Genomic DNA, 24,531 nt, shown 5'->3' with positions numbered 1-24,531 from the left:
AACATTTTTATTATAAAGAAAATGAAAAAAAAAAAAAAAGAAGTAAAGGAGAAAGTATGTTACTAGTCCCTGCATTTCTATAAAATTTGATATTTACTCCTATATTTTAAAATTTAAAAACTCAATTCTCTTACTTTTTCAATTTAAAATCTTAATCCAATAATTATCATATGTTAAAATGTTTATTTTCACTCATATGACATGTCACATGAGGGAAACTTAATCAACATGCTAAATTAGTAAATTTTGACAAAAATACTTACTATTTTAATGATTGGATTGGAATTTTTAGATCAAAACAATTAAAGGGCTTAATTTCTAATATTTTAAATATGGAGAATAAATCTCAAATTTTATCAAAAGTATAGGGCCTAACAGACAATTTTAACGAAAAGTAAATTACAATAAAAAATAAAGTAGCCGTTGGAGAGGTGGAGTTTATTACTTGTATAAAAAGAGGCACAGACTATAAAACACATGAAAGTCAGGAAGAAAAGTAAAATAAATTAAAAATCCAAACCATTTCGGATCCCTCTGGGATCGAAATCGATTTTGTATCTATTTTCTGTTTATCAATAGCATTTCCTAACCAATAATATTCTTTTTCTTTTGTACTTTTCATTGAGAAAATCTGTAAAGATTTCCTCTGAAATATATATATCTTGAACATGTTTTTGGGTTCAGGCTTTTGATCATATTATTGCGAAGATCATCGCCTCTTTTTGTTTGATATTGAAAAAGCTTGTTCGTTGTTTGCCAAAGCAAAACCCAGTAGTATTATGGATGGGATTTTCTTGCCATCTTCAGCTGAGAAATCTGTTTCTCCAAACAAGCAACTCAAGAACATTCCAAGGAGACATAGTAGTGGAGCTCACACGAGCATCATCCATGGGGGGGGAGGAGGAGGAGGCCTCTTTTTGGCTCCCCTACCTTCTCTTTCCTTCTCTTATCCATTCTATCAGGCTCAGCAGCAACCACCTCTCCTTCCACTTCCACTCCCTAATAAACCTCTTCATACTTCGCTCCCTTCTCGAACCCCAACCCTTCTATCTTCTCCATCTAACCTCAAAAGCAACAGAAACAAAGACCAATCTCTGACCCCTCCAAAGAGATCAAAATCAAAGCAACTCAGTGGGAAATCAGTAGGAGAGCCAAAGAAACTTCAAACCAGACCAACGGAGGGAAAAAAAGCACAAGGTGCAATTAGTAAGCCCTTTGTCATGGCATCAGGAGGACCCCAGGTGGCTGCGAGAGATTTGGAGAGGCTTTCAAGTTCTATCTTTACACTCTCTCCACCACCTAGCAGCTTGCCTTTGCCCAGCTTTTCGCTTAGACCAAAGCTTGGCTGCAAGGCTGAAGCTGGTGGAGGAGTCGATGATGGAGCCACTGACAATCTCCGACGACTCCTACGTCTCCCTTGAAGGGTATTTTCCGTAAATAAAGGCCTGAACAATAATTAAGGGTAAGCAGTAACTTCTGTTCTTCCTTTTTCAAGATTTTCTCCTTAATTGTCTCATGTCATGGGAAATTATAAAGATCACCTCATAATTTTTTTGAGCTGAGGTGCTGGAATAAAAGAAAAACTAGAGTGGATAAGAAGTGTGCTTGCTTCTGAGTTCTAAGGCTTTGGGCCAATAGTTTGTTCAACTTTTCCATTTTCTTTTATAGCGTATTAAGTATATTGTAATTTAGATCCTATGCTGATCATAATGCGATCACCGCCTTGTTTTTGAATCGGGGGTGAACATATAAAAGATATTAAGAGTAAGGCTTTGCCATTTTCTTGTGTTTGATAATCTTAAGGCTGTTTCTGAACAGACGATTGCCACATTGCGTATTAAGCACATGCACGCATTTTATGTCTCGATAATAACATCTATGCCAACCAATCTTCACTTCACCTCACCGGATTTAAATCATAGGAGGTGAGAGAAAGCAGCGTGAGCAAGCAAATGATAAACTTATATATATTAGGTGCTATTCTGCATGGATCATGCTTTCTTATGGACTTGGAACTTCTCACTATCTTCAGGAATAGTGGCCCAATCTCTCTCTTTTAATCAGCTGAGATAGATATTTACCTTTTCCTCTTAATTTCTTTGAGCAGAAGGCTTCCAAAGAAATTGCAAATTGCATATTTAAGAAATGTTCAAAGATTTTCAAAAAAAAAGTTTTGATTTTTCGTTTTTTTTCTTCAATTCAAATAAAAGAAAGAAATTTTATATGATTATTAAAATAAATAAAAATGAAAGAAAAGCAGAAAATAATCATAAATAAAGGAAAATAAAAATTGAAAAGAAGGTTAAAGACTAATGGACACAATATAATATAAAGCCCAAGGTTTAAAATGATTGTTTATTTAGTAGTAAATATTTTATTTCTCCATGTACAACAAGTACTAAAGTCACGGCTTCTAGTAATCATATGACTTCATATTGTATGTGCTCTAATCTAAAATATTTGTACATATTTTGTAATAAATGCAATGGATTTTATTTACAAAATAATATTAATACATACAACAATTTTATGTAATGTTTTCTTAAAAGAATATCAAAAATATTTTACTAATATGATGTGCATATTTTATAATGACAAGAATATCTTATCATATATCATATTGAATTATCATATGTCAAAAATATAGATATTTATAAATGTGATCCACATATTTTTTTTAAATATTCTTAAAATTTCTAATAATAGAATTAAATATGTATATATACTTTTAAAACTATTTCAATATCACATTATATTTTTAAAATACTTTATTTCAAATTCCATTGAATTTTTAAAAATAATGTGAACTAATTTAATAAAGAAATAATATTTTGTACATCGTCATTGAAGTTTTTAGACACCACAAGCGAGTTAGATAGGAGTATAATAAAATATTAAAAATAAATATTTAAAAAAAAGACACATGATCATTTTTAAGACTGCTTTTGGAATAAAAAATTACAAAATTACACTATTAGTGTACCTTTTGGAATAAAAAAGTTACACTATTGGTGTACCAAATACTAACTCTTTAATATATTATAATTATTAAATACAATACAATTGTGTATTGCACGGAACTAAACTAGTATTATATAAAAGAAGATACAGGAGCACATAAGAAACACTGACTTCTAGATAGTTCTTTGAGTTTCAAAATACTTTATTTTTAGTTATATTTGAAATAGGTTTGTAATAACTCGAAAGTTAGTGATGTTAGAAAAGCGGTTTTAGAACTCTATTTATGATGTTCGAGTCCATAAATATTAAAATAATATTTACGAGATTAGTATTAAGGTTAATTAAACTTTGTTCCTTAATTTTATCAAATGGATAGTTAATTAAGGTACAAGGATTAAATTGTAAAAGTGGTCAAAATTAATTACTATAGATTTTTAATTAATTGAAAGACCAATTGTGCAATTAGACAATAAATATAAAGCTAAATGGTGGTGGAGACTAGTTTTCATCCACCGAATTAGCTAATTATGATTAGTGGTAATTAATTACGGTTAATTAAGTTAATATTAGTTGATTAATAAACTAATTACACTATATAAACCTAAAATTAAAAGCCATCAGTTTTTTTCTCTACTCTGCACCGAAACCATTAAAGAAGCTTAGGGAAGCTATTTTTGAAGCTTCAACCATTCAACTCTTAAGCTCAATTCAGTCTTTTTTTTTTTTTTTGCAATTTTTATGTTTTTGAAGTTTTGGGAACTTGATTTAGCCAACTCGAGTATCAATTTATAAAATTGTTAAAGTTGTAAAATGTTTCCATTGTTGAATATTGAAGATTTTGGTACTAAATTGTTAGATTTTAAACTTAGATATGAAAAAAAAAGGGGCTAATTTGTAAAGTGAAAATTGTTAGTTTTGAACATAAGAATTAAAGTGTAAATATTTCGATGAAATTTCTATATTTATAGCTAATAGAGGGTTGTAGAAGGATGGAATTGAGATCGGTTTTGAAATTGAAGCTCAAGTTTGAAAATTATAGCAATTTCGGGTTTAGGGACTAAATTGAATAAAATAAAAAACTTTAGGGGGGCAATTGAATAATAAATTGAACTAACATATGCTTATAATAGAATGATATAAGATGTTTGGAATTGATAAATTGAATTGAATAATTGTATAGATTGAGAATTGGACCAAATCAAAATTATTTGAGAAAAGGCAAAATTGTTGATTAGTTCTTTTAGATCAATTTGTTTGCTAATTTAATCAGGTAAGTTAATATGGTATGTTTTTTTAAATTGTTATGCATTTAATTTATAAATGTAAATATGGTTAATTGAAATTTTAATTGTTTATGGTTTGGTACAAAAGGTGATATATGGACTAAATCATTAAGAAATAACAAATTGACTAATAAATTGAATATAATGAATTTCAATCGAGATTGATTAGTTGAATTGAATCAAATTGATATGATTATGTTTGATTATTGAGATAGATGACTAAATTGAATACAATTGAAAATAGTATAAATTGATGAATTTGTGAAATTGGCTTAGTATTTTAATGAATTATGCTATGCTATGGATTAAATGATGTCTTGATTGATGAATTGATGATATTAAGATTGATAAAATGATATTCAAACTATAAAGAAATTTGATTATTGGTTACCTTATTAACTGTTCAGGTAGAGTCAGATATAGTTGGAATGCCATAGGATAGATAGATTACGAGCTACTTTGACTACGTGTTGATTAGAGCTGGGTACAACTTTTACTTCAGTTATATTGATGAGACATTGCATGCAAAACACAGTGATGAGAGCTGGGCACAAACTATTTACTTCGGCATTATCCGATGAGGCACTAGGTTCCAAATTGGTGTGTAACCTCCCCAACGCGGCCCAAACGTTATGGCTGAATTATGGAAGTCACACTAACCATCGAAATGGCCTAGTAAAACATTCAGTTATCGGAAAAAAAAAAAGAGTCAGAAAGCCTATTTCTTAAGGATTTCAAATTATACAATTCTTAATTTTAGTTCAAATAATCTAAAACGGTCATTCAAGGAGAAATATTAATAACTCGAGCACGAAATAGGACTAATTTGCAAAACTTCCAAATTTTACAAATGGGTATTGATACCAACTAGAAAAGTATTGATACTTATTATCAATATGCTTTAGACATTCTGGCAATTTTGAAAATTGTAAAACGTGATCAATCGGTATTGATACTTTTATAAGTATCAACAGAAATTTGACATTTTGTTTGTTTTGAAAACTATTTATTTGGTTAAGTATCGATACAGATGCCAGTGTATCGATACTTTTCGTCAGAATTGGTGAAATTTGCTTTATAGAAAACCATTTTGTTTTAATTTCAAAAACACTTATTAATTTAACCCGTTTTAGGAAAACATTAGTTTAATTTAGTTATCTTGTTCTTTTAGTTTTAGTTCCAAAGTTAGAAAAATCATATTTGAACCGTTTTAAAATAATTTAACAATCCTAAATTTCTTAGCCATGTTCAAGTTTGATAGTAAAACGTATAATGCTAAATCCCAAATAAAACATCCATATGAAAAACTAAGTCCATGCCATAATCCATTTAAAACAATGGGAAAAAAAAGCCAACATAGTTTATAAAATAAAGTTTAAAATACTTTTGTTCAAAACCGTTAATAGTGCTCTGAATGTTGAGTCCGAGCCCTAACCTCACGAGCTATTAGGAAAGATGGGAAAATTGAGTGAACTATGAGGCTCAGTATGTGTAATAGTCCAAAACCTGGCCCAAAAGTTACGATTGAATTCTAAAGGTTACATTGGCCACCTAGATGGCCCAAAACAAAATGTCGTTCGAAATCGCCTAAAAATTTTCAAAAACCTCCTTACTTGAACTTAACAAGATTCGATAACAAACTCTACTTAGGTTTTCAAATGGTTGTCCATTAAACGATGAAATAATGTTAAAACCTTATCAAAATGTCCTTATTTTGTTTGCAATTACTTCTTTTACCAACTGTTAATCCAAAATTTCGAAATCAATGTAGTAACAGAAAATCTATTATTTACTTCTAAATAAAAACCATAAATTATCTCTTAAAAACCAAGCGATTAGTTAGCCAATTTTTTATGCATGGAATCACAATTATAGTTCAAAAGAAAAAATCCACAATTTTTCTAAAAGTCCAAAATCAAAGTTCATACCACAGTTTACTTACAAACCTATTGAAAATAATTTATTAAATTTAAGAAAAATTATAAAATTGAACCAAGAAATTAACGTAGCTTCGAGACCTCTGATTCACTGAGTCCAACACTTAAGCTCACGGATTACCTAAAAGGGAAAACTAAGGGAATGAGCTACGAAAGCTCAGTGTGTAACAGCCTATTTTTCAGTGAAATCGGAATAGTGGTTTTGGGACCACATATTCGATCCGAAAATAAGGTTTATTTTTATTTCATTATATGGTCCGTATTATAATAGGCATGTTGTGTGAAAATGTTGCTACAAAAAAATTATCGGTTAGGTGTTTAATTACGAGAAGGACTAAATCGCATAAATGTGAAAGTTGAATTCTAGTAGCTATAAGCATTAAATAGCTATGGAGTTCAAATCTAAAGGTCCTTATATGGTAATTAGACCATTAAAGAAGTATGTATATTTTTTTTGATGATCCATCCATGGAAATATAGAAAAAGGGCAAGGACTAAATTGGAAATTGTAAAATACTTAATTAATTAAAAGATGAAAAGAAAATATCATCTTATTTTTGTCATATTCAACCTAAAATTCTATGGAAACCTTAGGAGAGAGAGGGGAAACTTTCAAGACTTAATTGGGTAAGTTTTCTTGTCCCGTTTTTAGTAAATTTGATATTTTTGAAACTGAGATAGCTTAATCTCTCAGTTTGAGGGATTAATTTGAAAAGTTATCAAAGTATGGAAAATGGATCAAGGATGTATATGCTGAAAATTGGAAATTTATGGTAGAAAATGAAAGGTTGTTGATAGATAAACTGTAACACCCCTAACCCGTATCCGTCATCGGAATAAGGTTAGGAGGCATTACCAGATAATACACCTTATTCACATACTTTTATGCATTCATAATTAAAATCTATTCAAAACATTCACATTGTCCCTTATAAGGCTCTATGAGATCTTAAAACATGGTTAGAATTGGTTCAGGACTAAACCGATAACATATGCAAACTTTGAGAAACTTATAAAATTTTCCAACATTTAAGGGACACACGCCTGTGTGGACAGGCCGTGTGCCTCACACGGCCACCAGACACGCTCGTGTCATAGGCCGTGTGAAAACAAGGCATACATTATGACTTGTACCACACGACCAAGGACACGCCTGTGTGTCATGGCCGTGGGAAAACTGGAGGGGTTACTGACTTGGGTTACACGGCCGGCTACATGCCCATGTGCCAGCCCGTGTGCTACATATGGCCAGTAGACACACCGGTGTGTCTAGGCCGTGTCAAACCTGTAAGGTATATTGACTTAATTCGAAGCGTACCCCAGGGGACACACGGCCGTATACCAAGGTCATGTGTCACACACAGTTGAGTCACAGGCCAGTGTACTTGGCCGTGAGGAGTGAAAATAGGCTAGGTTGAAGCCACATTTCTCACCCTCCTTAAGCATACCTAAAGCACCACATTTCATGCCATTTCACTACATTAATAGTGTAACACCGCTTACCCGAGTCCGAGGCTGAGACTGGGTACGAGGCATTACCTGACTTAAACACAAGCATACAATCATTGCAAATTATAAAAACTCGATCGAATTTAAAACTTTTCAGTCTTAGTTTAGAAATTCTTAATATGGGCCTACGAGGCCCAAACATGCATTAGAAACGACTAAGGATTTATCCGAACTCCTTTGAAAACTTAAAAAAATGTCACTTGAAACAGGGGCACACGCCCGTGTGAAAGGCGACACGCCTGTGTATCCATTTTGACCTGGCGTATGGTTCACATGGCCTAAGCACAAGGGGACACGCCCGTGCCCTGAGTCCGTGTGAATCAAATTCCAAATTCGAACCTACAGGGGTTTTCACACGGTCGAGCACACTCCCGTGTCCCTCACATGGCCATAACACGCCCGTGTCGTAGCTCATGTATAAAAAATTTGAAATTTTGTTTCTGACGTCAGCAACTAATTTGAGTCACACTGTAAGGCACACGCCCGTAGCCAAAGGCCGTGCCCTCCATACGGTTGAGACACATGTCCGTGTCTCTGCTCGTGTGTTTACTACCATGCATACTGACTTGCAAATTCAAGGTGTAGGGGACACATGACTGAACAACACACCCATGGGGCTGACCGTGTGTCACATACGGCCTAGGCACACACCCGTGTGTCTAGCCTTGTGGATAAAAATAGGCTATCTACCAAGCCTTTTTGCCACCCTTACTTACACCTACCTATAAAGCAATACATACCGCCAACTCACACGGAAACACAAAGCCAATTCAACAACAACAAGAAATCTAATACAACCACATTACGCTTTAACAATCTAATAAGAACTTGATTAGTATTGCGATTTACTCATCTATGAAATCATCATCATTTGCACTTATCAATAACCAATATCAGCCACCATCCATGACATTATACAAAATGACTAAAGAGCTATGATAAGCCACTCGTTTGGCCCAACACAATGTGACCATTACAAAAGACTAGTTCTTACACATGCCATAATCAAAATAATAAAACTAGCTATACCAATTGCTTCAGGGATAGTGTGACTGGCTTCTCCGACATAAGGCAATGATCCACGAGCTACTTTGGTGGCACTATAAGAAAATGTAAAGGAAAAGAGGTAATCATAAAGCTTAATAAGTCACATGCAATAATGAGTAACTATAAGCTACCTTAAGGGATCATACTCCCAACATATCTCGATTTGCTCATAAAAGTAAGGATTCATAAACACTACTTGCTCATATTTATTTCTCACCAATCATACAACATTGGTTTGAATTCACATTTCATAATTCGTATAAAATACACAAGTAGTCATATGCATAACTTACTCACTTTCCTCATTTACTAAACATACAAATTAAATGAAGCTCGTATGTCGTAATTCTCATTTAGGTAACTGTACCACTCACCACATGGTCATAAGTTCTCTTATTTCGATATAATCCATAAATCTCCTGTTGAACCATTTGGAATACTACAGGATATTCAATAGCCCCAAACATGGGATAAGATATCGACGCCATGTCCCAGACATGGTCCTACACTGGCTAGCACATCAAAGTCGATGCCATGTCCCAAACAGGTCTTACACTGACTTTCATATATCGAGGTCGATGCCGTGTCCCAGACAGGTCTTACACTAACTCTCATTTATCAGTGTCAATGCCCTGTCCCGGACATGTCTTACACTGACACACAACAAGCTGACGCCATGTCCCAGACAGGTCTTACACTAGCTTGTATATCTCGAGGCTGATACATGTCCCAGACATGTCTTACACTAGCTCTCATCTCAAAGTCGATGCATGTCCCAAGCATGTCTTACACTGGCTCTCATAATGTGTGTAACACCCCTTACCCGTTACCGTCGCCGGAACAGGATATAAGGTATTACCAGAACATAACACATACCATTAAACATAATCGAGATATAAATATGTCATCCAATTTGATAGTGCATCGTATAACATATGTCTTGAACAATATTAGCCCACTTTAATGGCTTGTACAAAGTATCTGGTCGAGTACTGTAACTAATATTTTAACCTAGACAAATATGACACGTAACAAAATAATTAAGCCTACTATACATGCCATAATTCAAAACGTTTAGTTCAAATACCCTAAAGTATGATAGTGCGGGTAGATCTTCACGATCCTTAACTCTGAGCAAGCGAAGAACACTATAAGACAAAAGAGAGAAACAAAGTAAGCTTATAGCTTAGTAAGTAAGTATGTAAATACTAATTAAAGAATCTAACATGTTTACACAACAATTCAAGTTTATCTACTTTAACTTCACTATTCATTCCACTTTGATTTAGCTGTCTCTACTGCGTCATATTCACTAAATAAATCATAACTCGGGTTACAAAACTCGAAATTCAAATCCGTAAAATTTCCATAAATCTAGACTCATAAAGCTTTTTGCTAATTTTTTTCTATAATTTTTGGTTCAGCCGATTAGTACAGTTTATTAGTTAAAGTTTCCCCTGTTACACAGCTCGACTGATCTGACCTCTGTTCACTACGAATTGAATATCTCTCAGTACACAATTCAAATAACCCTGAGGTCTGTTTCATTTAAAACTAGTCTCAATAAGGAATTTAGGCATGTAAACTATATTTCTTAATTTTCTTTGTACAATTTTTAATGATTTTTCAAAGTTGGAACAGGGGATCACGTATTCATCCTGAGCAAGTCACATACAATTGTAAATATCTCAAAATATAGAATTCCTTTGCTTGCTCTGTTTCTTTTATATGAAAGTAGACTCATTAAGATTTAATTTTACATCTCATTCAACCTCTAATTATATTCCTCCTATTTTTGGTGATTTTCAAAATCACGTCACTGCTACCATCTAAAAACAGTTTTAATGCTAATTTCACTCTTTCACACATTCTTTATGCTACCCTCATTTTATCTTATATATGTATATACCACAAATCATTTTCACCACATTTCATTCACCATAAGTGTAGGTCCAAACCACAATATCACCACAAAACCATCCCGTTGAACAATTCAGATCAATCCTCGATATTTAATGGTTTCAGCACACAGCCCCACCATCATACTTCGTTTAGTTCGGCTCTCTTGTACACATGGTGAACACTTAGTACCACTCATGCGACCTAACCGATTTGTCTCAGAGCTCTCTTGTCTACATGGTGTCCTTCACTTGGAATCACGCATGCGACCTAGCTACATTTACCTTTCACGTAGCTCTCTTGTCTACATGGTGTCCTTCACTTGGAATCACGCATGCGACCTAGCTACATTTATCTTTCACGTAGCTCTCTTGTCTACATGGGATACATCTCGTATCACGCATGTGACCTAGCTACTAAAGGGTGCCTCGTAGCTTTCTTGTACACATGATGTGCACTCAGCATCATACATGTGACCTAGCTACGCTCCCTCTATTTCATTCGATCTCTCCGAATGTTCAACCGGATCTCTCTCTATATTTATTTCCATTTTTTCCAATAGTCGATTTACATTTTAACATCAGCTAGTATGTTTATATAATAGGCTGAAATATAAGAATGTACATGAAATTATTGTAATATTTACATACAAACTTACCTTGGTGCAAAATGTGGAAATTTTGCAATTTAGTCCAAAACTTTTTCCTTCCCCGCTTCGAGATCAATTCCGTCTTTCTTGATCTATAATAACACATTTAGCTCATTTAATACTCATACTATTTATTTCAATCCAAAATCACATTATGGAAAAATTACATTTTGCCCCTAACTTTACAAAATTACATTTTTGCCCCTAGGCTCAGAATTTAATTTCAGCCCTTATTCTTATGTTTTATGATATGCTGAACATTTTCTCTTCTACAACAACATCAAATTCTCACTCCATCATATAGTTATGAACAATAGGTATTTTTACCGATTATGCTGCTTTTACTCGTTTTCACTTAAAACCGAGTAGCACAAGTTAGTTAACATAATTTAAAACCTTATATTCTATCATAAAACATCAAAATACACAAATTTCACCTATGGGTATTTTTCCAAATGTGAACCCTAGGTTAAATTATTACTAGCATAAGCTTAATCGAGCTTCCGGATTCCAAAACGTAAAGAACATTAAAAGCGGGCTTGGAATCACTTACTATGGAGCTTGAAAATTGAAGAAACCCTAGCTATGGAGAGAGGGAGAATTCGGCAGCAACTAAGGAGGATGATGATCAATTTTGTGTTATTTTTCCCATTTTATTTCATTTAATATCCAAATGACCAAAATGCCCCTCCTTACTAAACTTTCAAAAATTCCTTCCATGTCCTAATTTTGTCCATGAATTTAAAATTGGTCAAATTGCTATTTAAGACCTCCTAATTAATATTCCAAAACAATTTCATACTAAAAACTTCCGGGATGTAAATTTTGCAACTTATTCGATTTAGTCCCTATTTTCAATTTAAGCACTTTAGGCATAGAATTTCATCACGAAATTTTCACAAAATCATGCAATCATATCATAAACCCCAAAATAATTATAAAACAATTATTTCTATCTCGGATTTGTGGTCATGAAACCACTATTCCGATTAGGCCCTAATTCGGGTTGTCACAATTCTCCCCCCCTTTTGAGATTTTCGTCCTCGAAAATCTTACCGGTAAAGAGGTTTGGGTACTGTTTCCTCATAGCTTCTTCAGGTTCCCACGTAGCCTCTTCTATCCCATGTCTGTGCCACAATACTTTCACTAAAGCTATACTTTTATTTCTTAACTGTTTAACCTCTCGAGCCAAAATCTTTATTGGTTCCTCCTCATAGGTCATATCCGATCGAATCTCAATTTCTGTTGGAGAAATCACATGTGAAGGATCAGAACGATAACGTCGCAACATTGATACATGAAACACGTTATGAATTCTTTCTAACTCTGCCGGTAAGGCCAACCGATATGCCACTGGTCCAATTCTCTCAAGAATCTCAGACGGCCCAATAAAACGCGGACTCAACTTGCCTTCCGACTAAATCTCGAATCTTTTCCATGGTGACACCTTCAAGAACACTTTATCACCCACCGAAATTCAATCTCTTTTCTTTTTAAATCTGCATATGACTTTTGTCAATCTGAAGCAGCTTTTAAGCAATCCCGAATTACTTTTATTTTCTCTTCGGTTTCTTTAACTAGATCAACTCCATGAATCTGTTTCTCACTAAGCTCGGTCCAATATAAAGGAGTCCGACACTTACGACCATACAAGGCTTCGTACGGTGCCATTTGTATACTTGATTGATAACTGTTATTGTAGGCAAACTCAATCAAAGATAGATATTTCTCCCAACTACCTCCAAATTCTAAAACACAGCATCTAAGCATATCTTCGAGTACCTGGATTACTCTTTCTGTTTGACCATCTGTTTGTGGATGAAATGCGGTACTAAAGTTCAATTTTGTACCCAAAGCTTCTTGTAACTTTTTCCAAAATCTCGAGGTAAATCTTGGATCTCTATCGATATTATAGACATAGGTACTCGTGCAACTTCACAATTTCAGCAACATATAATTCGCTAATTTATCAAGTGAGTAATCAGTGCGTCTTGGTATAAAGTGGGCTGACTTTGTTAATCTATCAACCACTACCCAAACAAAGATCCTTCTTTTAGGAGTTAAAGGCAAACCGGTTACAAAATCCATGGTAATCTTGTCCCATTTCCACTCGTGCACCATTACGGTTGAAGTAATCCTCAAGGCACTTGATGTTCAACTTTTACTTGTTGATGATCAAACACTTGGTTACAAATTCAAAATGTCCTTTTCATACCGCCACCAATACTGACTTCTTTAAATCATTATACATTTTGTGCTACCAGATGAACCGATAAATGACCATTGTGCGCCTCATGTAATATTTTCTCAATCAATTTATCGTTTTTCACACATATCCCGTCTCGAAACATCAAACAATCATCCGGTCCAACTCGAAAATCGAGTCGTAACTCGATTTGCATTGAGTTCTCTTGATCCGCAACTCACTATCATTCTTTTGAGCATCACAAATCAACTGGAGAAATAAAGGTTTAGCTCTCATTTCGCTAAGATTGACCCATCATCGACAATGCTAACCCGTGTTCATGGCTCTCAAAGTAAAAAGAAATTTTCGCTCAAGGCGTCAAGAATTACATTTGCTTTTCCGGATGATAATCAATCACTAGATCATAATCCTTTAATAATTCAAGCCATCTTCGCCGTCATGATTCAGATCCTTTTGATTCATCAAGTACTTCAAACTTTTGTGATCGGTAAAAATTCGGCATTTTTCACCGTACAAATAATGTCGCCAAATCTTCAAGGCAAAAACAACAATGCCGGTTCAAATCATGTGTAGGATAGTTCTTCTCATGCGGTTTTAACTGTCTCAAGCATAAGCTACCACTTTACCCTCTTGCATCAACACACATCCAAGGCACATCAATGATGCATCACTATAAATTACTGAACTCCTTTCCGACTCGGTACTGTACTAAAATTGGTGCTTCATCAATCGTGCTTTCAACTTTTCAAAACTTTGTTGACATTTATCAGTCCATTCAAACTTAACATTCTTTTGCAACAACTTAGTCATAGGAGAGGCAATCATCGAAAATCCTTCAACAAAACGTCTATAATACCGGCTAAGCCTAAAAGCTTCTAACCTCGGATACATTCTTGGCGGTTTCCATTCAACGATCCTGAAATCTTACTTGGATCCACCCGAATACCATCACCGAGACTATATGCCCCAAAATCCGACTTCATGAAGCCGAACTCACTTTTACTAAACTTGGCAAACAGTTTCTTTTCTCTCAAGATTTGCAATATAGTTCTCAAGTGTTCGGCATGTTCGGACTCATCTCGAGAATAAATTAAAATGTCATCTATAAAAACTACTACAAACTTATCCAAATATGGCCGGAAGATCCGATTCATTAAGTCCATAAATATAGTGGAGCATTTGTTGCGAAAGGCATCACAAGAAACTCATAATGTCCATACCTTGTCCTAAAGGCGCTTTTAGACATCCGACTCCTTAACTCTCACCGGTAGTAACCGGACCTCAAATCAATCTTTGAAAACACTGTGGCCCCTTTAACCGATCGAATAAATCATCAATCCTCGGCAATGGGTACTTGTTCTTTATAGTCACCTTATTAAGTCGACGGTAATCAATGCAAAGTCTCATTGAACCATCCTTCTTCTTCTGAATAATACAGAGCACCCAGGGAGAGAAACTCGGTCTCACAAATCCCTTGTCTGTTAACTCCTGCAATCGAGCCTTCAATTCTTTTAATTCAATGAGCCATTCTATATGGAGCAATCGAGATCGGTGCGAAGGCTCGGCAATAAATCAATAGCAAAATCTATCTCTCTTCGGAGGCAACCTGCAATTCCTCCGAAATACATCCGAAACTCACGGACTATCGGCATCGATTCAAATTTCAGTTAGGGCAACTCAATATTCATTACATAAGCGGATAAGCTTCACACCCTTTTCTCATGTATTTACATGCAGACATGTGCGAAATCACCATAGGCAATTTATTTGATTCATCTGTTTCAACCCACGAATTTCTCCATTTTCACATTTCAACTCTAGTGTCTTTTGTTTACAATCTACCTTAGCATCATACAATGTTAACGGTCCATTCCCAAGATAACGTCAAACTCACCAAATGGTAACAACATCAAGTTGGCGGAAAACAGTGACCTTGAATCATTAATGGGCAATTCTTGCAAACCTTGTCAACTAGCACATATTGGCCTAAGGGCTCGACACTTTAATCGTAAACTCAAGAAATTCAACAGCAACTTTTTATTGGATACTAAATTCATGCAAATATAGGAATGAGTGGACCCGGATCAATCAATGCAATAACAATAGTATCATAGAGAGAAATGTACCAAGAATGACATCGGAGATGATGCATCTTCTCGCACGTATAGCATAAGCTCTAGCAGTGTGCTCTAGCTTCGATCTTGCCGTTAAATCTTTCATCACGCTTTACTACTAGTCCTACCTCCAAGATTTCTCGGTGGTCTACCTCTACTAGCGGTGGTATTCTGCTAGCACTCAAATCTTTCTTCTTTAATTTTCTCCGGACAATCTCTAATAAAATGCTCACGAGAACCAAGACTGAAACAAGCTCGCTCGGTCCCCAACACTCACCATAATGTTGTTCCGCCACATTGTTGACACTCGGGCTTTCTAGGTCGCACATTACCCACACTTGCCATCAAGTAGCTTGAGCTTTAGACCCGAATATGCTCTACCACGATCTCTGTGTGAATCCCCAATTGAAACTGTCATTCGAGGGTTTGTCTCTTTGGACCTCTTTGGTTGAGATTGAAATGGCTTACTTATCTGTCTTTTTCTGACGTCTCGGGCCTCAATAGCAGCTTTTCTTCTTTCTTTGTTCAATTCTTCGGCTTTAAGAGCTCGATCAACCAATACTACAAATTCTTTCAACTCCAAAATTCCTACAAGCATTTTAATGTCCTCATTCAGCCCATCTTCAAATCTTCTACACATAATGGCCTCGGTAGACACACATTCTCGAGCATACTTGCTAAGTCTTACAAATTCGCGTTCATACTGCTATGCACATTTTCCCTGCTTCAATTCAAGGAACTCCTTCCGTTTTGATCAATAAATCGCTGACTTATGTATTTCTTTCTAAATTCTTCCGGAAGAAATCCCAAGTAACTTTTTCTTTTGGCACCATCGCAACCAAAGTCTTCCACCGGTGGTAAGTCAATCTCTCAAAAGTGATACAAGACACTTTAAGCATTCCTCGGGTGTACATGAGAGCTCATCAAATACACGGGTAGAATTTTCAAGCCGTAATTCCACTTTCTCAGATCATCATCGACCTTTGCTCTAAACTCTTGACCCTTGTTTTCGAATCTTGTCAACCGGAGGCTTGTTCATTCTTACCAAATTTATACCTTGAGCAGCTCTGAGAATCGCCCGAGGTATAGGAGGGGTGGAGGAGGTTGAGCATTTGGATTTGCTCGAATAAATTCAAGATACCAATTGTTCATCATTTGGAGAAAGGCATCCCGAGCCTCATCTCCTTGTCTCAATGTCTCAGTCTACTTTCCACAAAGGGTCCCTTGTGCGGAGCCGGCGATTATTAGCAAAGATCATCACCGCAGTTCCTTCAGGATCCATTACTATATTAAAACAAAACACAGTTTAGAATAATCAGGAGTCACCACACTATCACAATATTTTTATGGCATGTATAGCTAGACCTTTACACACACTTTATTAGTCCGAGAACCGACTAAACCATAGCTCGATACCACTAAATGTAACACCCTTACCCGCTTCTGTCGTCATAGAACAGATATAAGGTATTACCGAACATAACACATACATTAAACATAATCGAGATATAAATATGTCATCCAATTTGGTAGTGCATCGATAACATATGTCTTGAACAATATTAGCCCACTTTAATGGCTTGTACAAAGTATCTGGTCGAGTATCAGAACTAATATTTTAACCTAGACAAATATGACACGTAACAAAATAATTAAGCCTACTATACATGCCATAATTCAAAACGTTTAGTTCAAATACCCTAAAGTATGATAGTGTGGGTAGATCTTCACGATCCTTAACTCCCGAGCAAGCGAAGAACACTATAAGACAAAGAGAGAAACAAAGTAAGCTTATAGCTTAGTAAGTAAGTATGTAAATACTAATTAAAGAATCTAACATGTTTACACAACAATTCAAGTTTATCTACTTTAACTTCACTATTCATTCCACTTTGATTTAGCTGTCTCTACTGCGTCATATTCACTAAATAAATCATAACTCGGGTTAAAAACTCGAAATTCAAATCCGTAAAATTTCCATAAATCTAGACTCATAAATCTTTTTGCTAATTTTTTCTATAATTTTGGTTCAGCCGATTAGTACAGTTTATTAGTTAAAGTTTCCCTGTTACACAGCTCGACTGATCTGACCTCTGTTCACTACGAATTGAATATCTCTCAGTACACAATTCAAATAACCCTGAGGTCTGTTTCATTTAAAACTAATCTCAATAAGGAATTTAGGCATGTAAACTATATTTCTTAATTTTCTTTGTACAATTTTAATGATTTTTCAAAGTTGGAACAGGGATCACGTATTCATCCTGAGCAAGTCACATACAATTGTAAATATCTCAAAATATAGAATTCCTTTGCTTGCTCTGTTTCTTTTATATGAAAGTAGACTCATTAAGCTTTAATTTTACATCTCATTCAACCTCTAATTATATTCCTCCTATTTTGGTGATTTTTCAAAATCACGTCACTGCTACCATCTAAAAACAGTTTTAATGCTAATTTCCTCTTTCACACATTCTTTATGCTACCCTCATTTTATCTTATATATGTATATACCACAAATCATTTTCACCACATTTCATTCACCATAAGTGTAGGTCCAAACCACAATATCACCACAAAACCATCCCGTTGAACAATTCGGATCAATCCTCGATATTTAATGGTTTCAAAGACACACCCCACCATCATACTTCGTTTAGTTCGGCTCTCTTGTACACATGGTGAACACTTAGTACCACTCATGCGACCTAACCGATTTGTCTCGTAGCTCTCTTGTCTACATGGTGTCCTTCACTTGGAATCACGCATGCGACCTAGCTACATTTACCTTTCACGTAGCTCTCTTGTCTACATGGTGTCCTTCACTTGGAATCACGCATGCGACCTAGCTACATTTATCTTTCACGTAGCTCTCTTGTCTACATGGGATACATCTCGTATCACGCATGTGACCTAGCTACTAAAGGGTGCCTCGTAGCTTTCTTGTACACATGATGTGCACTCAGCATCATACATGTGACCTAGCTACGCTCCCTCTATTTCATTCGATCTCTCCAATGTTCAACCGGATCTCTCTCTATATTTATTTCCATTTTTTCCAATAGTCGATTTACATTTTAACATCAGCTAGTATGTTTATATAATAGGCTGAAATATAAGAATGTACATGAAATTATTGTAATATTTACATACAAACTTACCTTGGTGAAAAATGTGGAAATTTTGCAATTTAGTCCAAAACTTTTTCCTTCCCCTGCTCGAGATCAATTCGCGTCTTTCTTGATCTATAATAACACATTTAGCTCATTTAATACTCATACTATTTATTTCAATCCAAAATCACATTATGGAAAAATTACATTTTGCCCCTAACTTTTACAAAATTACATTTTTGCCCCTAGGCTCGGAATTTAATTTCAGCCCTTATTCTTATGTTTTATGATATGCTGAACATTTTCTCTTCTACAACAACATCAAATTCTCACTCCATCATATAGTTATGAACAATAGGTATTTTTACCGATTATGCTGCTTTTACTCGTTTCACTTAAAACCGAGTAGCACAAGTTAGTTAACATAATTTAAAACCTCATATTCTATCATAAAACATCAAAATACACAAATTTCACCTATGGGTATTTTTCCAAATGTGAACCCTAGGTTAAATTATTACTAGCATAAGCTTAATCGAGCTTCCGGATTCCAAAAACGTAAAGAACATTAAAAACGGGCTTGGAATCACTTACTATGGAGCTTGAAAATTGAAGAAACCCTAGCTATGGAGAGAGGGAGAATTCGCAGCAACTAAGGAGGATGATGATCAATTTTGTGTTATTTTTCCCATTTTATTTCATTTAATATCCAAATGACCAAAATGCCCTCCTTACTAAACTTTCAAAAATTCCTTCCATGTCCTAATTTTGTCCATGAATTTAAAATTGGTCAAATTGCTATTTAAGACCTCCTAATTAATATTCCAAAACAATTTCATACTAAAACTTCCGGATGTAAATTTTGCAACTTATTCGATTTAGTCCCTATTTTCAATTTAAGCACTTTAGGCATAGAATTTCATCACGAAATTTTCACAAAATCATGCAATCATATCATAAACCCCAAAATAATTATAAAACAATTATTTCTATCTCAGATTTGTGGTCATGAAACCACTATTCCGATTAGGCCCTAATTCGGGTTGTCACAATGTGGCCAATGCATGTCCTAGACATGTCTTAGACTAACACACATATCACCCAATGTCATTTCCATGAATATCCAAATCTATTCCTAAAGTTCAACCTTGGAGTCTTTACTACGTTAATTTCTCAACATGCATACTCATATTCACAATCATAACAATTTATGCAATATCAATTCAATCACAAACCATAACAATATAGTTGCATTATTAACATACAACTTACCTCAGATTACAAAATGTAGGGACTAGTCAGTTTTAGTCTACTTGCTTGGCCTTCCTCCGGTCTAAGTTCAGATTTTGTATTTCTTGATCTAAAATAATAAAAATTCATCCATTTAATCACTAGATAATTTATACGATTAAAAAATTCACATTTTTGGCAAAATTGACCATTTTGCCCCTAGACTTTCACAAAATGACCATTTTACCCCTAGGCTCAAAAATTAATTTTTATCAAATTTCTTCATGCCTTAAGCCTAGCCGAACCTTTTTTACTCATATAGTAACCCAAAATTTCTATTATTTCACCACATTACTATCTATTTTACAATCTTTACAAAATGGTCCTATTACGGTTTTCATGAGAAGTTCTTTCACAAAAGTTGTTTATTTCACAACCTTAACTTATATTCTTCCATAAAATTTTAGTTAAAAACATATATGATTTCATGGAAAAACCCTAGACTCTCAACCATTTTGCAAAATAGTCCCCCCATTAGCTAGCTCATGCCACAAGGGTTCCAAAAGTACCAAAATTATCAAAAAATCACTTACTTGAGAGGGAGATGAATGGCTGAAAGTTTTAAGCTTAAAAACCCTTAATCTTGCTGAAAATTTTGATGAAAAAGGGGATGAGAAAGGGGTGATATCATCCCTTGTTTATTTTATTTCTTTTTAGTCAAATAAGCCACCAAATTTTTACCTAACATTTGACTATCTTAATTCTTTGTCTCATGGCCGACCATCTCTCATTTAAAGGTCTAATTTCACTTTAAAGACCCCCAATTTTGGTTCTCTAGCTATTTGGTATATCTATCAAGTAAAATAGAACTTTTACCCTTTATGTGATTTAGTCCTTTTTCGCAATTAAGCTTATAAACGCCTAAATTACTTCACCAAATTTTTCCTGCACTAATATAATCATGATATAACACCAAAATAATAATAAAATAATTTCTCTAAATTTAGATTTGTGGTCTCGAAACGACTGTTCTGACTAAGCCCAAAACTGGGTTGTTACAAATAGGCAGCCAAACAATGCCATTTCATAATCAAGCATTCATATACTCAATTCGATACCATTTGTACATTTGAACAAATACTAAACTAGCATGATTTATTCCTCATTACTCACCTATTCAAACATATACCAAAATACATGTCATACTCACCAATACAATCTGTTTCAATATGTATTTTTACTACCATTATCACACTCAAAGCTTGACTCATAAATCATTTATTATCCATTCCTTTATTAAGTCCAAAGTCATGCTTTTCATAAGTAAATACTCATCATATACCAAATGATCAAATGATCATCTTGAACCATCACCAACCATACTAAATTTTTGCCATTACACAAGTCAAATTCCACATTAAACATAAGCCATTAATAAGCCATATAAAATGACCAAATACATTACGAAAACCTTTATAAAAAAGACTCAAGCCTATACATGCCATATAACCAAGTCACAAAGTGTAAATAAAATGCCGAACGTCAATAGTCAGATAGTGTGATGCAATCTCTGATGACTTCCAACCTGAGCGAACGTCTGAATCACTATAAAACATAGAATAATAACACAAAGTAAGCTTCATAGCTTAGTAAGTTCATATATGAACCTAAAATGATCACAACATTCATATAGCAATTCAAAATAGATAAATTATTAACATTTAAAGCATCAATTCATGAGCTAACATCAAATTATTCATGTCCTCATTCGCAAGTTCTCACCTTCATATAACTCGATACTTGAGTAGTTTTTCCGTGCATACCTGTACTAATACCTTTCTATTTATCACCCATGCTCTTATCAAACCTTTTTGGTTTATAAATGCTTATCATACAAATTCATCGATTTTTCGATGCCATAGTCCAACTATGATCTTACATATACATTGCCAAGGCCCTGCCGTGGTCTTTCTTTCACGTGCCATAATCCGGTTATGGTCTTATTAGTCGATTGCCATATGTATATTTAGTTAAAACAACTATAATTCATATCTCACATAATGTACAATACATACTTCATTATAGTCAAATAAACACATTTTGACATGAAACACACTTATACACAATTCTTTCTTATTTAATATACATAATACAATATGAACTTGCCAATTTACTTTCATTCGATTCTCACTTAGGTTCTGTACGTACCTGTATTACTTATTCCAACCGTACTTTAATTTTCGTATTGACTATGCCCATTGAACCACTCGGAATTGTTAAGGATACTTGGTAATCACATAAGCTCGTACAATGCCATATCCCATATATGGTCTTACATGTTATCACATATCGATGCCACTGTCCCAGACAGGGTCTTACACATAATCGATTAACGATGCCAATGTCCCAGACATGGTCTTATACGTAATCACAATAAAATGACAATGTCCCAGACATGGTATTACATGTAATCACATCTCGATAACCTAATGTCATGACATTTGTATCCTATACTATTCCTAAGGTTCGTACGGGACTTTCGGATATAGTAACTCTGTTGATTCTTGCTCGTAGTTACACATTTGATGTTCATAGTAGTTCAATAACAACTAAACGTATATGATTCAATTCAATTCAATAATAAATAATCATTTATAACACAATTTAAATACGTTTATTAGCATACGAACTTACCTCGATCATCAAAACGTCGAAATGGATCGACTTGTCAGAAACTTTATTTTTCCCTTGATATAGACTTGTACGAGGCTTAACTTGATCTAATCAATCAAATTTTTCTATTTAAATTCATATTCTACTCATTTTAACCGAATTTCATATTTTGGTAAATTTACTATTTTACCCCTGCACTTTTGACCTTTTTACAAATTAGTCCCTAAGCTCGTAAAATGTAGATTTAATCAATTTCATCATAGGCCAAGCTAGCCAAATTTCATACATGCTCATAATAGCCAATATTTTTCATTTATTCACACTTTTACCACACAATTTATCATATTTCACAATTTAGTCCAAAATTGACATTTTTACTAAAATTCACTTAACAAAAGTCATTAATCTAACATCAAAGATTTATTTTCTATCATTAAACATCAAGCTAATCAAACATTAAATAATGGAATCCTCCAAATACTTTAACAGTTTTGAAATCAGAAGTAGGGGCTAGCTAGATTACGAAGCAACGATCTCAAAAACGTAAAAATCCTTAAAAACAAAGTAAAATACATACCCAATTGATAGAGAAAAGAAGTGCCGAACCATAGCCTTCTTTTTCTTCAAGAATTTGGTTGGTTTTCTCTTTTTGGAGAAGATGAATGCAAAATACACATTTTGTTTTATTATAATTATCATTTTAAACATCAATTACCATATTAACCTTAATAAAAATTAATAATTACAACCAAATGCCAAACCACATCATCCACTATCTAATTAATGCTCCATTTATCACATAAGTACCCTAAATTTTAAGTTCCATAGCTTTTTGACACCTTTAGCTTATAGAACACAACTTTTACACTTTACGCAACTTAGTCCTTTTTACCGAAGTAAGCCTTTAAACGGTAAAATTTGTTTATGAAATTTTCAAAACATAATTCTATCACGCTGTAAACCATAATAAAATATTAAAATAAATATTTCAAAATCACAGTTCTGATTAACCCTAAAAATAGGCTTTTACATAAATAACTTTTACAAAGTAATTTTTGATAGAAACATGGTTAAGGGACTAAAATGTAAACTTGTGAAATTGAAGAAAAAAATATTAATTTTTATGAATATATGTTCTGTAAAATTTGTAATAAGATTTTGGTTAGGCTTGGAATATGGAGTAAATTGCACAAGTTTCATTTTCTAAGCCTAGGGACGAAATCAAAATTTATCGAATAGTTAGGGGCAAAATGGTAATTTTACGTAGGATGTAAATTGAGTCCATTTAAATATGAAATGTGTAAAATTGATGGTTAAATTCATTTATATAGATTTGGACAACACTAATTCAAGGTTAGATCGAAGAAAAGGAAAGGTTTTGGATTAGTAGATTTCTAATGCAAATAAGTGTCGAGGTAAGTTCGGGTAGCCTAATTGAGCATGTAAATATGTTTAATTGAATGTTGTGATTGTATGAAATGTTATTATTATTTGATGTGAATTATTTGGTTGCAATGAAGAAAAAATGAATACATGCTTGAAATGATGAAAAAGGGGGTTAAGTCCCGATTGAATATTCAATTTTGATGATTATATGAGCTTTCCCAAAACTAATAAGGTCCTGCATTTATTGCGGTCGGGATTTAGCTCGGATAAGTAATCCCATTAACCTTGTTATAGAAAGGATTTAGCTCGGACGGGTAAATCCTGATATAATACCTCTCGAGTATACGTTACAATTAGGGTTTAGCCTGGACTGGTAATCCTAATTGAGCTTTTTGAGCATACGCTATATAAAGGATTTAGCCTAGATTGGTAATCCTGTTATACGATATGTGACTCGAAAGTGTGTTCCTAGGTTAAGTGTGATAGCCTTAAAATGACCCTAGTCGGAATGTGGTTTCGAGACC

General features: G+C 34.1%; 1 protein-coding gene across 1 annotated transcript; it reads left to right on the top strand.

Moving 5' to 3' along the window:
* The first annotated feature begins 779 nt into the window (after positions 1-779).
* On the top strand, positions 780-1,421 carry LOC108485795 (uncharacterized). Its single transcript, XM_017789642.2, has one exon. It carries the CDS (start codon positions 780-782, stop codon positions 1,419-1,421), a length of 642 nt encoding a protein of 213 aa, XP_017645131.1.
* Positions 1,422-24,531: the final 23,110 nt, after the last annotated feature.

Source organism: Gossypium arboreum, chromosome 3 (genome assembly GCF_025698485.1).
Source record: "Gossypium arboreum isolate Shixiya-1 chromosome 3, ASM2569848v2, whole genome shotgun sequence".
Lineage (NCBI taxonomy): Eukaryota > Viridiplantae > Streptophyta > Magnoliopsida > Malvales > Malvaceae > Gossypium > Gossypium arboreum.
Note: the sequence above shows the minus strand (reverse complement) of the source record. Positions and strands in the feature narration are given on the sequence as shown.

Bases quoted from the DNA above. Each gene is read 5' to 3' on its own strand.
- LOC108485795 (XM_017789642.2), top strand. From the start codon at position 780: ATGGATGGGATTTTCTTGCCATCTTCAGCTGAGAAATCTGTTTCTCCA.